The sequence below is a fragment of the Herpailurus yagouaroundi genome, unplaced genomic scaffold (assembly GCF_014898765.1).
Source record: "Herpailurus yagouaroundi ecotype Mexico unplaced genomic scaffold, PumYag 29, whole genome shotgun sequence".
NCBI classification, from domain to species: Eukaryota; Metazoa; Chordata; class Mammalia; order Carnivora; family Felidae; genus Herpailurus; species Herpailurus yagouaroundi.
This window is the reverse complement of record NW_024412377.1, coordinates 62,425,922-62,442,621: the sequence shown is the minus strand read 5'-3', so window position 1 is coordinate 62,442,621 and position 16,700 is coordinate 62,425,922. Positions and strand designations below refer to the sequence as shown.

General features: G+C 51.9%; 1 protein-coding gene across 1 annotated transcript in view; it reads left to right on the top strand.

The window, feature by feature from the left end:
* SH3PXD2B (SH3 and PX domains 2B) overlaps positions 1 to 14,700 on the top strand; it is a 104,140-nt gene extending 89,440 nt beyond the window's left edge. Inside the window, exons 11-13 of the mRNA XM_040445054.1 lie at positions 917 to 966; positions 1,880 to 2,005; positions 9,270 to 14,700. Of these exons, the coding sequence (XP_040300988.1) occupies positions 917 to 966; positions 1,880 to 2,005; positions 9,270 to 10,814 (1,721 nt within the window). The 3' untranslated portion in view covers positions 10,815 to 14,700. The remainder of the gene's footprint in view (positions 1 to 916; positions 967 to 1,879; positions 2,006 to 9,269) is intronic.
* Positions 14,701 to 16,700: the final 2,000 nt, after the last annotated feature.

Sequence of the window (16,700 nt, the reverse complement as noted above, 5' to 3'; positions counted from 1 at the left end):
CGCCCAGTAACAGGGCCTCAGATCATTTAGATGTTCATTTCTTTCTCACAAAGCTGTCCGGCTCTGCGTTCAGGGCTGCTGGGGCAGCTCTGTGCAGTCAAAGGTCTTATTAGACGCTATCTTGTGTTGCCCTCATCTTGCTGGTCCAGGGTGGTGCCCCACTAGTCCAGCCAGTGAAGAAGGCAGGGAGGAGTGGAGGACTTGACTCAGAAGCTACATGCTCTCCACTCTGTCACGTCCCCCTGGCCAGAACTTAGTCACATGGCAATACCTAGCTGCAAGGGAGTCTGGGAAGTGCAGTCTTTACATAGGCAGGCTAAAACTCCATCGCTAACTAATTGTAACAGAAGACAGGGGAGATGGGGATTTAAGAGATTAGCACATCCCAGCTGCCAGACTTGCCCTCCGTGTGGACCTGTGCTGAGCCAGCTCAGGGGACAACACATGTTCCGCCTTGAGCCAGGAGCCTGGACCATTACGCAGTCATCCTCCTGAGCCTGAGACTCAGAGCAAGGGCAGCCCAGTTCCAGAGTAGAAACCCCTGATGTCGTCAGCCCACATTTGTTTGTTCTGTTTACGTGTGGTTTAACATTGCACGCCCACCAGGTGCCTCCGGCCTCGTTTGCACCCTTTCCTTTCATCTCTGCCACTGCCCCTGGGTGGCAGGCAGGCATTACCACGCCTGTGTTCCACCGAAGCCTACATCGTGGGGCCTGTCTGGAGAGCCGCACGCCGCTCCGGCACACAGGCAGTCCTCATAGTCCCAAGCCAAGTCTGAGCGGCTCCTTCCCAGTCAGGCTGTTTCTTCCCACAAGAAGGGTCACAGCAGCTCACGAATGCCTGCCTGGTGTCCCCCTGAAGAATTCCATCTGCAGAATTCTGCATGTGTGTGCAGTAAGCTCTCGTCTCTTTGTAGGATCGCCCAAGATGAGGCAGAGACCCCCTCCTCGCCGAGATATGACCATAGTAAGTGGACCCTTGCTGCCGGGAAGCCAGGCCCTGATCCGAATCTGGCCCCTCACTCCCACCTTGCCCTTTCCAGAGATGTTCTCTTGCCTTTCCACACAGCTGCCTGGACAAGTGTCGCAGACCAGACAAGTGTTGGTCTGGTCAAAGGGGGAAAGGCTAGGGTCCCCTGGGAGTGATGCAAGTTACCTATGGCTCTGCCACGGTTAGGTCTCAGGATGTGCCCTCTGCTTCCTGAGCCCACTTTGCTTTATTGTAGGTCAGTCTTCTCAGAGAAGGTAACTCGAAACCAAAGCTGGGATGAGGCATAAGTATTTGTGGTGCCGTTCTGGTATTTTACTTTCAGACTCTGTTTTTAATTCTTTAGGTACCTTTTCTAACCAATACTTTGAAAGTTGAGCCTTCTACCATTTATCGAGCACCAGTTGGGCACCCTGCAGTGTGCTGGGTGCTTCATTACGTGGACCTGTTGAATGCTTACAGTGATCCCACCAGGTAGATACCCATTCTACAGGAGATGAAACTGAGGCTCCAGAAGGGGAAGTGATTTGTCCAAAGGTGCACAGCACGCATAAGCAGTATTTCCAACCCAGATGGGTCTGACCTGCAAGCCCATGTTCTTTCCACAACCCTCACTGCCTCTTGAATTCAGAGACTGTTGTCCTGCCCCAGATTTTCATGATTGTAGGTAAATGTCCCATGTTTCTCCTCCTCACTCTGAAGCTGATGGTCCAGTGAACCATCTAGGAGATGATCTGCACAGATGGTCCTCTGTGTTTTGTCCCTTAGAATCCAAATGGGTCCACCAGCTCCCCTCGAGGGTGATTGTGTGCCCCTGACCCTTAGCGCCTCCCCCCTTCAGCCAATGGCAATGGACTTACCCTGGATTTAGCATTGTGTTTAATTGTGCCAGCCTCGAGGTCTTAACCTGCCCAAGCCTCCCGTTCCACCCCAAGTGGAGGAAGAGTATTACACTATTGCTGAGTTCCAGACAACCATCCCTGATGGCATCAGCTTCCAGGCGGGTCTGAAGGTCGAGGTGAGTGGACCTGGTGTCCCTTTGCCTACTTGTGATTCTTGAACGACGGCACCACCTCCTGCTTCTCTCATTTCTCTCCTCACCCTCCCTCCCTCCCTTCTTCTTTTCCTTCCTCCCCTCTTCCCTCTCTTCCTTCCTCTCTGCCTCCCTCTCTCCCTTCCTCCCTTCTCTCCTTTCTTTGTGGCAGCTTTACTGATATATATAATTCACACCATACACATCACTGACTTAAAGTATACAATCCAGTGTTTTTTAGTATATTCACAGAATTGTGCAACCACATTCGGTGTTAGAACGTTCTCAACACCCAAAACAGAAAGGCTGTATACATTAGCCGCCACTCCCTGTTTCCCCTCAACTGTTCTCAGCCCCCCTGCCCCCAGCCCTAGGCAGCCACTAATCTGCTTTCTGTCTCTGTTGCTGTGCCTGCGTGAACATTTCATAAAAGTGGAATCATATCGTCCCGCTCCTTTGCTTGTCTGCTCTGTTCCTGCACCAAGGCCAACATAAATCCTCTCTCTCCTTCCATTTCTTTCTCCTTTCCTCGTGGAGTCAGAGCTTGAGGCTGTTGCCCGGTATTTCCCGGAGAGCCTGGAAGTAATGCTGTAGCAGTCAGCTGCCAGGCACTGAGCTCAGCACTTCACACACAGTCTCTCTCTTAATCATTTACTCTGGTGAGGCAGGACCATTCACAATCCCCATTTTTCAGATGAGGAAGCTTTGGCTCAGGAAAAAAGGTGCTGTCCAAAGTCACACAGCTGAAAGGTGGCAGAGGCAGGATTTGAACCCATGTCTGTCTCCAGATTTGAGCCAGGACTGTTAACCTCCTATTGTTAGCCATCTGCTGGACATTTGGGAATGTCGGGAGGGCGGGCACCTTATCTGTTTTTCACTCCTGTGTCCTTAACAGCTAGCACAGTGCTTGGCACGTGGTAGGTTTGCAAGAAATGTCGATTCAGTGAAAATCTGTCTCCCCACTAGCCTCCTGCCTGACACTCTCAGAAGGCCGGGGAGTATCTTCTTCATTCTTACCCACAGCCCTGGCATTGGGGCTGGTCCGTAGTGGGTGCTTTAGAAGTGAACGTTTGGCTGATTGAAGGACATAAGCAGTAGATGGATGACTGTTGAGCCAGTGCACAAGTGTGGTTGCCCTGAGGGTCTTGAATCACTCTCTAAGAGCTCTGCAAAGCACCTGCTGGTTCCCTCCCACTCTGACACTTCCTGCCTCTCTCTCTCTTTCCCCTCATGCCCTGGGGCAGCTGCCCAGGCAGCTCAGCAGAAGGTGGCTCCCCGAAGGTGCTGCGTCCTGGGCCTCTCCACCACCGATTCTTCCCAGGCATCTCCAGAAAGTCATCCTCAACCAAATGTCTTTCAGCCCATTGAGGGAGGACTATCTGCAGAGAGCTAAAGTCTCTCCAGCTAATTTTATAAAATGCAAATCCCAATCTAGGTAGACAGACTAAGGGGAAAGCAGAAATACCCACAAAGTTCTAAAAAGACTTCATAGCTGTTCCTCTTGCCTTTTTTTTTTTTTTTTTTTTGGCCTTTCTGGCCTTTCCAACTTCATATCTACAGAGAACTCAAGGCATCTTGATTTGTGCTAAAAGATCATTCTATGCCCTGTTCCCCATTTTGCTGCTGTAAAACCTATACATCCGATTCGACATGAAACATGTGCCTTCTTCCTAGCATCTTTTCACACCCCAGGCTGTGTCTCCGACCAAAGCCTGTTTCCACAGCTTTTCTGTGAACCCCACTGGTCAAGCTGGCCCTTCTCCAGCTCTCTTACTCTCTCTGCCAGGACTGACCTTGCTTTAACCCAGCTCCTAGCACTCCACCTGCCTTCTCATAGAAGGCACTCAGGGCCTGGGTGGCTCAGCTCAGGTCATGATCTCCAGGTTGATGAGTTCGAGCCCCGCATCAGGCTCTGTGCTGACCATGTGGAGCCTGCTTAGGATTTTCTCTCACTTCCTCTTTTTCTCTACTTCTCCCCACCTTGTGCTCTCTCTCTCTCTCTCTCTCTCTCTCTCTCAAAATAAATAAGTAAACAAACAAACAAAAGGCACTGAAGGCCATTTTTTGAACTGAACTTGGCATCTCAAAATCAAATTCATTCTTTAAATCCTCTAGGAAAGGGGCGCCTGGGTGGCGCAGTCGGTTAAGCGTCCGACTTCAGCCAGGTCACGATCTCGCGGTCCGGGAGTTCGAGCCCCGCATCAGGCTCTGGGCTGATGGCTCAGAGCCTGGAGCCTGCTTCCGATTCTGTGTCTCCCTCTCTCTCTGCTCCTCCCCCATTCATGCTCTGTCTCTCTCTGTCCCAAAAATAAATAAACGTTGAAAAAAAATTTAAAAAAATAATAATAATAAAATAAATAAATAAATAAATAAATCCTCTAGGAAGCCTCCCCTGATTCACATTGGTTTCCCTTCCCTACCCTGTATGGCTTATCTGGGCCCTATGTCTCAGTCTTCAGCTGAGAGCAAGCCCCTCACTTCTGTACATGCTTTCTTGACATAATGAGAGATGAGTGTTGTTTTCTTCTTCTTCAGTGACTGGGTTTTGTAATCCAAGTTGAAAGTTCCCTTCCCTTGGCACTTTGCATAGATCACTCTGTTCTCTTCTCACATCTAGTGCTGCTGGTCACGAGCTACTACCTACCTAATTCTTATTCTCTCGTTCAAAATCTGTCATTTCTCTGATTCTCGCAAGAGCTCGTTATCTTTAAAATGCTTGGATTTCACGAAAGTGCGTCTAGGTGTGACTTTCTTTATTTTTACCTGCTTAGCATTGTGGTGGGCCTTTTTGATCTAGGCCTCGAGATCTTCCTAGAGAGTTCCCCACTTTTACTTTTTTAAATAGTGCCTCCATTCACCCTCTTTATTCTTTCCTCCTGGAATAGTTATTAAACAGCTTTGTGACCTTCTGCCCTGTTCTCCACGTCTCCTGACTTTTTCTTCACGTTTCCATCTTTGTCCCTTGGTGCTGCCTTCTTGGAGCATTGGGCCTCATCTTTTTTTTTTTTTTTTTTTTTTTTAACGTTTATTTATTTTTGAGAGACAGAGAGAGACAGAGTACAAGCGGGGGGGTGGAGCAGAGAGAGAAGGACACCTAGAATCTGAAGCAGGCTCCAGGCTCTGAGCTGTCAGCACAGAGCCCGATGCGGGGCTCGAACTCATCAACCAGGAGATCATGACCTGAGCCAAAGTCGGTTGCCCAACCGACTGAGCCACCCAGGTGCCCCAGCATTGTGCCTCATCTTCTAGTTCGTTCATTTGCTGTTTAACAGTTCAGTCTGTTGCTGGTTTTATTTCCACAATTATTTGCGTTTCTGAGAGTGCAGTAATGATTCTTTTTCCCGGGCGCCTGTTCTTGTTTCAGCAGAGCCTGTTCTTTCGCAAATTTGATGCCCTTCTGTCATGCTCTGAGAATATTAAATATGTTGAATTTAAGGTCCTACTGTTATAGTCCATTATCTCTTTTCTCAGCCGTATATCCTTTGCAGTGCTGTTGGTTTATTTCCATTCTTCTCATGGTGTTAGTACTTGCCTTGGGCTGTGCAAGAAGAGGCAGCAGTCAGACAGTCCAGAGGGGGCTTGTACACAAAGTGCTGGTCAGCTCCCACCAGTTCCAGTGCTAGGTTGGAGACTTCCAAGCCAGCCACTGAATAGTGTGGGGTCTCTCTGACCCAAGCTCTCACATTCCGTTTCCACTTATGAGCAATCACCTTCTTTACTCTGCCTGCCCTAAAAGAATGGCAAGAAGGGCTGTGAGGAATCAACCAACCTGGCTGCTTCTGCTCTGGTATCTCAGTTAATCCCCTGTTGCTTGCTCCTGGGCACCCTGTTCCCAGGCTCCCCCACCTTGAAGTCTGGCAGACCTCAGCCCTGCTCCACCTTTGGTGGCAGGTACCCCTGCAGCAGCCCTGGGCCACAGCCTCCCTCTGCTGCCTCTGTCCATCTGTGAGTCCTCACAATTCCTGGTCTGCTAACTTCTCCCCTTCCTCCTTCTGAGCTTGGCTTTGTATTCATTTATTTCCCTGGCTTTTTTGCATCGAGGGGAAGCTGCTATTCACCCTCCTCTCAAAACCAGAAATCCAACTTGCATAGTATAAAGGTTTGGTTTTCTTTTCCTCGGAGTGCTGAAAAATATGATAAAACCACCTTCTCCTTCAAGACAATAAGTTTCCAGCATTTTGTACACACACACACACACACACACACACACACACACACACACCGTTGTTTAAGCACGTCGGCAAACAATATTTGCCGACAGGCACCACCACTACCTGGCTCAGAATGTTCTGAAATCAGCCAAGCGCAGCTCAGGATGTCGTGGACCATGCGCCAAAGCTGAGGGCTGACTCTGCGTGCAGCCGGGAGCTCATGGATCCCTGGAGTTTCCTGGGGGTGTTGGGGTGCCTCCCACCAGTCTCCACCCCCCACTTCAACTAGAACCAGTCCCCTTTTTTATTTCTGGCCTTTATCCTGTCTCTCTTTGCTAAAGCTGATCCATTTTAAAAGCTCACATACCCGACATTCTTTTCCAGAAAACACAGACATAACCCAACCTTGAAACTTAACTGCTCGTTGTTCCATGATGTCAGCATATGGCTCTGCCAGTGGTAGCCTGGGGGCCTCCGGTGGGAAGCCACTAAAGCTTTTGGCTTACCCAAGTATTCTTTTCTCATGAGCAGTTCTGTATCCTCTACTTTCTCCCCCACTTTGCTTCCTGGCTCATTTCAATCTCATCTTAGCCTTCAGATTTCGTTAATGGAGCCACAGTGTTCCAACACGATGCCCAGGATCACCTTACTTGCCTGCGTGGTCTGTGTATGTTCAAAACATGTGCGGCTGCTGCTGCTGCTGATGATGATGATGATAGAGGCACCTCTCTGTGCCGGGGACCTTACGCCCTTGATAACAGTCTTCACAGAAGTCCCAAGAGGTCGATATCTTCAGCCTATTCTACAGATGCACCTGAGACAAAGAGAGGTTAGGTCCACTGCCCAGAGTTGTATTGCTAGTAAGTGGAGCTGGGATTTGAACCCAGGCATCTCTGGCGTTAAAGCCCAGGCTTTTTTCCTTCCCCTTCATTCTTGTGATTTGGCATTGGCTTTTATTCATGATAGCTCTCGGCCTCCCTCTGGTAAATGAAAACTCCCGTAAGTTGTGATCAAGAACACACATGTTGAGTGCTTCTGCCGTAGGACTTTGCATAGAGCGTAAGCTTAGCAAATCCTCATTGATGTATTTCGCCGCGATTATCGTCCTGTTTTCATTTTCTCATGTACACACTTGGAGTGGTTGAATTCGTGGGTGTGCCGACAGTGACTTGTATGCCCAGAGTCACCTTTAATTATTACCAGAGCCACTGGGTGTCAGGGAGATGCTGGTCACCCTCACGCAAAGGGCTTGCCTGTATCAATACCCTTTCTGGGAGACCAGCAGGGCTTGTTAAATATACACTTGTCACATGCATCCTGCCTTGTCAGTGATCTCCACTGTAATTTAATAATAGGGAACATTTACCTTTCGGCATTGACCAAGGGCCACTGTGTGCATTCGCTTATGCAGTCCTCCTGAAAATCCTGTAAGGGGTGTTCTTGTTCTCGCCACCGTCCTCCATCTCACGCTGTGGAATCTCAAGCATGCGGCTTGTGCCGGGCCACGCAGGCGATAAAAGGTGGAGCCAGAACTGGAACCCACAAAGCGGGCTTCAGAACCCGGCCTCTGCCTCCTGCGCTAGGCTGGGCTGAGGAGCGCGGCGGCAGGACTGCACCCGTGGCCCTCTCTGCCCCCAGCACTTTCTCACCTCGAATACAGCTCCTCCCCAGACAGGTCCCCTTTCCCGGCGGCCATGGTCGCGTAGTGGTAAAGGCTCCAGCTCTGGAACGCACACACCTGCCTTTCGCTCCCGCCTCCTCCATTAACTTTCCGCAAGACCCTCTGCAAGTCCCTCAGTTGTCCCGAGGCTCAGTTCTGCATCTGTAAAATGGGATGATAATCCCCATCTCACACAGCGGTTGCAAGCATTAATCGGGTCTCCTGTGGAGGGGGCCTGCCAGGGAACTGCAGAATATTGGTTTGCTTAGTCTGCTGCCACGAAATGTCACAGGCTGGGTGGTTTAAACAACCGAGGTTTATTTCCTCACAGTTTTGGAGGCTGAAAGTCCAAGATCAAAGGGTTAGCAGATTTGGTCTCTCGCTAGGCCTCTCGCCTTGGCTTAGAGACCGCTGTTTTCTTAACTGTGTTCACACGTGGTCGTCCCTCAGTCTGTGTGTTCTCTGTGTCCTAATCTCCTCTTATAAGCACACCAGTCATGTTAGATCAAGGCCCACCCATATGACCTCATTTTAACTTAATTACCTCTTAGAAGGTTCTATCTCCACATGCAGTCACATTCTAAGACATGGGAGCTGGGGCTTCAACCTATGAATTTGGAGAGAGGAGAGCACACTTTAGCCCATAACATGCAACATACACACCTTCCAGTCAATTCAGCCATATGATACTGAACAAAAAGGAGACAGGAAACATAAGATCTTAAATACCATGGGTGATTCCACCCATGGGTGTCTGTCCCAGAGGGAGAAGGAGAAGAGATAAAAGTTTCTTTTACCTTCATCAGCAGAGGTTCCCCTCTGTCTAAAGATGAGCTGAGTGTGGAATTGGAGCAGACACTGCCGGTGGCCTGTCCTGCAGCCCGACCCTCCTGCAGCCGCACACAGGTCCCTGAATATGACAGCCTCCCATCTCCTACACCCCCGTTAGGGCACCACCCAGAGAGGCCAGGGGATTAATGCCCTGGGGGTGGTGGGAGGGAGCAGGGACTAGGAATCAGGAGATAAATGTCCCCACCCCCCAAGTTGGGATGAGTTCTGCATGGTCTCAAAGGGTCCTGGCAGATTAAGCCCCCGTGGCCCGAAACAATAACATACTCCTAATTGGCTCTCTTTTCCCACTTTCTCACTTGCACCTCCTGAAATCACCTCTCAGATTAATTAGTTGTACCCAAGTCCATGTCTCCAGGACTGCTTTGGGGGATATCCAAGATTAGACCAGAACCTACCCCCATGTAAGATGTTTCTGACCCACAGTAAGGTCTCTATAGATGGTCCACTGCAGCCGTTGTCTGGGGATCTGCTGAGTGAAAAGTCCTTGCTTTCAGAATCCAGTCACATGTGGGTTCTCCCAGACTGTTCTAGTCCACTGGCCCTGAGACCATCCCTACTAAATGCTCTCCTCTGTCTTTCCCTCCAGGTGATCGAGAAGAACTTGAGTGGCTGGTGGTACATTCAGATCGAAGATAAGGAAGGGTGGGCCCCAGCCACCTTCATTGACAAGTATAAGAAGACAAGCAATGCCTCAAGACCCAACTTCCTGGCTCCCTTGCCCAACGAGGTGACCCAGCTCCGTCTGGGGGACGCAGCAGCAGCGGAGAACAACACGGGCAGTGAAGCCGTCGGCCCCTCCCGGCCCCTGCCCGACGCGCCACATGGTACCGCGGACTCCGGGATACCGTGGTCCAAAGACTGGAAGGGCGGCAAGGAGGTCCTGAGGAAGGCATCTTCCGACATGTCCTCGTGCGCAGGCTACGAAGAGATCTCAAGCCCCGACCTGGAGGAGAAGCCCAGCCTCCCTCCCCGGAAAGAATCCATCGTCAAGTCGGAAGGGGAGCTGCAGGAGAGGGGGCGGCAGAGGATGGAACAACTCCGGGGCTCCTCACCCAAGCCTCCGGGCATGATTTTGCCCATGATTCCAGCCAAACATACCCCCCCGTCCCGAGACAGCAGGAGACCAGAGCCCAAACCTGACAAAAGCAAGTTGTTCCAGCTGAAAAACGAGATGGGGCTGGAGTGTGGCCACAAGGTCTTGGCCAAGGAAGTGAAGAAGCCCAACCTCCGACCCATCTCCAGACCCAAAGCTGAGCCACCAGAGGAGAAGCCGGAAGTTGTTCCCCAGAATCCCTTCTTGAAGTCCAAACCTCAGGTTAGGCCCAAACCAACTCCTTCCCCCAGGACAGAGCCACCTCAGGGCGAAGACCAAGTAGACATCTGCAACCTCAGGAGCAAGCTGAGGCCTGCCAAGTCCCAAGAGAAACCCCTACTAGATGGAGAGAGCGGCCACCAGCCTGCTGGGGGCCAAGATGCAGCCTTCAGCCGGGGCTTCCTCCCAGGCGACGGGCCTGGCCGCACCCAGGACAGGACGGCCAAACAGGATGGGCTCAGCCCAAAGGAGATGTCCTGCAGAGCCCCTCCGAGGCCAGCCAAGACCGCAGATCCTGTGCCTAAGAGTGTGCCCGCCCCACTGCAGGAGGCTTCCCCGCAGAGACCCGTGGTCCTGCCCCGCAGACCACCGCCCCCCAAGAAAACCACCTCATCCTCCAGGCCCCTCCCAGATGTCAGAGGACCACAACGGGAAGCCAACGAAGGCAAGACAGCTCCTGCCCCAGGCCGGGCCCTGCTGGTCCCTCCTAAAGCCAAACCTTTCCTTTCCAATTCCTCAGCTGGCCAAGACGACATGAGAAGCAAAGGTGGTCCGGTACCACGGATGGCGGGCAAGATGGGAGAAAACAGGGAGAAAGTAGCCGCAACCCCCTTCCCCAATGCAGATGGCCCGAAGGACTCTTTATATGTGGCTGTGGCCAACTTTGAAGGAGACGAAGATACCAGCAGCTTCCAGGAGGGGACGGTGTTCGAGGTCCGGGAAAAGAACAGCAGTGGCTGGTGGTTCTGCCAGGTCCTGAGCGGGGCCCCTTCCTGGGAAGGGTGGATTCCTTCCAACTATCTCAGAAAGAAGCCGTAGCCACCTCCTTCCCTGTGTGGCGGTCCCGTGCATCCCTGCTGGCTTTACCCACATATTTAATATGCCTCTTAATTTATCAACCTTCATGCAGCTTCAAAGGAAGGAAGGCTCTGGAGTACTGTGGTTTCTTCCCTCCCATCACAGCATTCCCTGGAGGCTCAGAGGGTCAGAGGCCACACCCCCTGCTTCCTCTCCAAGCCAGCATCCCTGCCTTAAGGCCGGTGGCATTGCCACCCTGTGTAGGCCACCTAGCAGCGGGACCGTGACTCTCCCGACGCCTCCAAGACCAGAACCCATGATCTGGAAACTGCAGAAAGGGTCTCTCATTGCTGGCACCCCACCCAGTACGTGATGGCTGGCCCCCAACTTCTCCGTGTTTCTAAAATCCCAGTGACTTTATTTACTCGGTTTCCAAAATGCCTGGTACCAGAAAGAACTCCATCCCCTGGAAGTTGGCTCCATTGCCAATCCCAAGGAGATGTCCTCCTCGAGGCTCGGGGCCCGGGAGCCTCTCAGGTTTGACCAGATGCAGCTGTCCCAGGAGTGGACCTGAAGGTCTGCTGAGCCATTCTGCCTCCCATCTTCTGTCTTGGGACCCTGACTGATCCTGAGGGCATGGTCCCAGCCCCAGCACGCTTCACTTTCCCACAGCAGGGCTTTTTAAATAGGAATCCCCGCCCCACCATGGGGCATTTCACTTTGTCTCCGTAGAGCAAGAATCGCAAAGTCGGTTTGAAAGGAGCTAATCACAATCCATGCCCCTTGTGAGTAGCTAGTAGGTGCCAGACTCTGTACTTGGCACTTTACATTCATGTTTTAACGCTCACATCAACCCTCTCTTGTAGTATACCTGTTTTACGGACAAAGAACCTCAGACTCAGTGTGCCCAGGGGCACACGAGCTGGGCAGAAGAAGAACGAGGACTTGAATCGAGCTAGTGTGACTTCGGTGCCGGTGCCCTTCCCCCCAGTAAGAGGCTAACCAGGCAGGGGAAAGGAAGAAGCTAACAGTGTCAGGAGCAGGTGGCCAAGGGCTTCCTCGTGCTGTGGGCGCCAGTAGCTGCTCCCACACCCACCACGCCTCCAACCCATCACAGCTTGCACCGAAGGCTGCCCTACACCGTGGACAGCTACTCCTCGGCAACGCGGGGATGCCCAGGGCTCTGGCGGCTGCCACAGGGCCCTGTTTCCTCCTCCTGTGCTGCTGCCCGCTCTGGGGGATAAAGCTCGTGGAGCCAAGGGAGCTCAGATGGTCTCACGTGCCAGCCTTGAGGGGCCCTGCTGGCTCAGGGGCCAGCAGCTGCATCTCCACAGGCAGACGCCTCCCGGCCCTCTCTGCTGCTGCTTCCTGCTCCTCTCTGGCATTCACAGAGCAATTTTTCTTTCTTTCTTTCTTTCTTTTTTTTTTTGCATGCACTCTCCCTCCCTGTCATCTCACTTCCACCCATTCGGACAGCTATGCTTCACGGAGGCACAGCTACCCACCCTACCCTGCAGAAGAGGATCCTGCTCGGCGATCTCCCAATTCAGTGATCGTCTGCGGTGATGCTTTGGGGACCACGGGGCCAGCTTTCCCAGGGACGCCCACTGTCCCCCTGCAGTGCCAAAGACTTCTGTGCAAACAGCCCCCTTCTGCTCTCCGCTGCCCGCGCTGCCACGTGGGCTCTGGATGCTTCTATGGGAGAAGGAGCGTCCTGAGTCACAGTAGCGTCTTTATTCCTTCCTTCAGTCGGTCCGTGGACCCTGGGCAGGGCCCCGGGGTGCTTCTGGCGGTGCCCACTTGCCCCCTGGCCCTCTGCCCAGAACCGTGGGGAAGGACAGTAGTCAGGAAAAGGGGGAGCCGGGAGAGGGCCACCCACGTTTTTGACATCCCCTCATTTGGAAGGGAGCGAGCCCGTAGCATGCTTTTCAGAGTTTTTGACCCACTTTGGTTTAAACAGCTTTTATGAAGCTGTTATGCAGGATTTGACTACATTTCCAAAGACAGAACTCGGTCTCTTTTTTGCTGATTCACTTCTGCTTCCGTTGACCTTTCCAAGTATTTTGTGAGTGCCTACCACGTGCTAGGCACTGGGTACACCAGGATACGTGTGGCTCCAAGCCCGGCTCTAAGAGCTCTGGCTTTTGTTTGCTGATTCCACTGAAGGGGTTATCTTTGGCTCCGCTCCCTCCTCCCGAAGGTCCGCTGGGTGGGAACAGACTGGTTCCACCTCCCTGTGGGCAGAAGTGGTCCTGCAAATGAAAGAATTTGCTTTTTTGTTATTAGTATTATTCTGACGCGAACCGAAGGTACTGAAACCACATTCCTCTCTGTTCACCGTTCTTTGCTCAGGACACGTCTAGGGCCTGAGGACTCCTCTCTCGGGCCGGCTCCGTTTGCCACAGTGGTGGGCCCTTCCTCAGGCAACTGGCAGTAGGGGGTCTTGATGGCCCTGTGGCTCTCCCTAGCTGTCCTTGCTTGGGAACTTAGGTTTACAGCATTCAGCCCGGTGGCCACCATTCTGCGAGCAATTGGTGAAGCCTATGCAAAACTCCCCTGAGGTGATGCCCACAGAAAAATGCCCAAGACCACAGTTAAAACTCCCATGCCACGCTCAGGGCAGGTCACTGGTGCTTAAACTCCTTCCTTTAACTTAACCCTCACGACAGCCCTGTGAGGGCATAGGATCAGCCCTGAGCGGTGGAGAGAAAGTTGAGGTTCACAGGGTGAAGCCACGTGCCCAGTTTTCATTCAAGTTGTGATCGAGTTGAGACTCGCGTCCACGGGTGCTCTCTCCCCAGGTCCTGGGACTTTTCCTCTGCCAATGGCAATGAAATGTGCGTGAAGCGGGTCACCCTCGCTCATAATTTCGGTTTCTCCTCCCCTCACCTCGTGATCACACGTAGCAGTAGGCCACAGGCCAAAGGCAGGCGGAGGTGGGTTTTGTTTTCTTTTCTTTTCTCACCCCTACTTCGTTCCTCGTGATGACTGTTTCAGCCTACGTCCTACGACCAAACCACAGCTTACAGTGCCACCAACTCTCTGGAAAATCTGAGTTGTAGGATCACCACTTGGCAGACTAGGCCTTTGCAAAAAATCTCTGCCATTTGGTGGGTTTATGTCACTGTCCCAGGCTGAGACGGGGGAGCTGGGCGCTCGCTTGGACCACTGTTAACGCCCTACCCTGCTGAAAATTGCTGGAGCCCACATGAGCTCCCATTAATCAATCATCTTAAGCCTCCACCACAAGGCCTTCCCATGTAACCAATCTCTTAGGCAAAGTCCTTGGCCTTAAGACATTTCTGAGCCCACCGAGGATCCCACTACCAGGCGAAACGTAGGAAAACAAACTTGCCTCGTGAAAGGGCAGGTGCCATATCTCCCCAGGATCTGGATGGTCCTTAGGCTGAGGGACGCACTGTGTAGTATTTTTACAGCCTCTATCAAGTACAAAGCACTGTGTGGGATCAAGAAGTCACTCCTGCCTTCAAGTAGCTGGTAATTCGACATCATCAGGAACAGGAACATCCGGGGCTTGGCTGCCATCCTTTCATTGTGCCCAAGTCTCTTAAGTGTTGGGTCAGGCTGCTCCCTGGGAGGTCTCGCCCTTCTCTTTGGACTGCGTCAGTGGGTATGGGACAGCCTGAGCCCTGCACTGCAGTCCTATCCCTCCCCCTTGGTTGTCCAGGCTTCTGCTGCAAACCAGCCACACCACACCATAGACCAAAGATTACCTAATGTCAAACTCTGTGGCCTGGAGGAGTGGGAAATTGGCTCACACTGAGGCCTGAGGGTGTAGGATGCCCTCTGTTCGCCTGGAGGAATTGCTCCTAACTTGGCTGAGGTTCTGACATTGAGACGGACCACAGCCGGGGTCCCAGACGGACCAGTCCCAGCACTGCAGAGCGAAAACCCAGAAGGCTCCGTGGTCCTCACCTGCTCATGGACCACCTGCTGAGGACCCTTTCCCACAGACTTGAACGTCCAGCTTCGTAGGGTAATGTCTGCTTTCTGGTGCTACCCTGCCAAGCTATCCACACCCTCATCACGCTTCAGCATTTCCCTCTTCCTTCCTGTCTGCATCCCTCCTCCAAATTAGGCCTCTCAGTGACTCGACTGCTGTTATCCTTGAAGAGGCCAAACCCAGTGCTACAGCCAGTAGCCTTCCCTTCTAGGTCTTCTATAAACGTACAAAAGGAGGTGCCCCCACCAGGCTTGTTACAGCAATAAGCAATTCTAACACAGCTGAGGTGTCCGTATTTTATCCCAGTGCGTGCCTGTCTATGCCTTTGTGCCCATGTAGCTGTTAATAGTGCCCCTTTCACTCGTCCAGGGGAGATGATAAACTACGGTCACCTTAGCGATCCCCGCATTTCTTGCTTCCGAGCGCCACCAACAACTAGGCCATCTCTCACATCCCTCCAGGAACAGGGGAGCTCTGACCACCCTGCCCCACCGCCTCCTGTCTGCTCACGGAGTGACACTGGAGATCCCTGAATGTCACAGCACTCCTCATACCCTCTTGGCAAACTGACGAATTCTGGTGGTGGTTTTTGTTTCCTTTTAACACACACACACACAAATACACGAGGATATGTAATGTGAGGGGGGGAGGGTGGTGAACACTTAGCTGTAGCATGTATAGACTATATACCATTAGACTTTTTTTCTTTTTTCTTTTTTTTTTTTTTTTAATAAAAAAGTGCTTGACTGGTTTCAAGCTTCATTGTGAAGATGCAGTGTCTACGAATTTTATTTGGCTAAAGAAGAATTACATAGCTTCGTGCCCTGGCATTTTGGGCTTGAGTTTGGGGAATCAAAGAACAGAAGCCTGTGAGCTGTTTGGCCAAGAGGGGGGACTTCTCTGTCAGCCTCCTAGTTCATCTTGATTCTTTGCATCACAATGTCCAGAAATTAAGGGAAAACATCCTTGTGTTCACTGGGTATCTCCCACATATCCTCAGCTCTGTGCCTAAGGGTGGAAAATTTAGCACATCCAAGGTGCCTTGAACCTCTTGCTGGTGTTGCCTACCCATGGGCAAGAGTGTGGGGGGGAGGGGAGGGGCAGCCACGCTTGGGCTGTGGGGACTGCCCAAGCCATCTGCTCTGGGGAGAGGGAGGGCATTGTCTGACGAGTTATCACCTTCCCAAGGGCACAGGCAAGGCCAAACCTACCCCCAGCCTCCTTGGCCTCAGGTGAATCATTAAACAAAATGACACCGCCACCCACCTTCCTAGGGAGAGAAGAAGAGAACCAACAGAGTCCCTGAACAGAAAACATCAAAAGGGGAAATTTACATTTGATATTCACCCTCCCTTGGATGAAAGATTTCAAAGAATGCAATTACCTTCTGGACCTTGCTTAAGGATAATGGTCCTTTGTGTATTAGTCTCTGTTCCCATTTAAAAAAAAAAAAAAAAAAAAAATCATGTGCTTCAGCCCCCTCCCCCGCTTGGGAGCATTTTCTCCCAAATCTTCCAAACTAATTGTGGTTGTTCGTAAGAATACAAGTGGTAAGGGCATGGGATTCCTGGAGCAGGCATGCAGGGGCACCTGACCCTGATGGGATGGGATTGGACCGTGGTCAGGAACCAAACCTGGCTGACTCTCTCGGTGGGGGGGGTTCTTACCCCATTGCCCTCAGGACTCAGTTGGAACTGGTACATTCGCCATTCCCTTTATACTGTTTAAGAAGTGCCAGGCCAAACATGACCCAGCTTGCACAAAACACCTGCACGCACACACCTGCACACACTCTCTTCCTTCCTGTAAGGGGTCATGGTAAAGCTGTGTGTCTAAGACCCAGGTCATGCGGCCACTCTTCTCCGAATCCAAGGTGTTTAACGTCCATCACTTCTCTAGTTAGTATCCATCTGGTCCAGGTGTGATTCCTCACCATCTTGCAA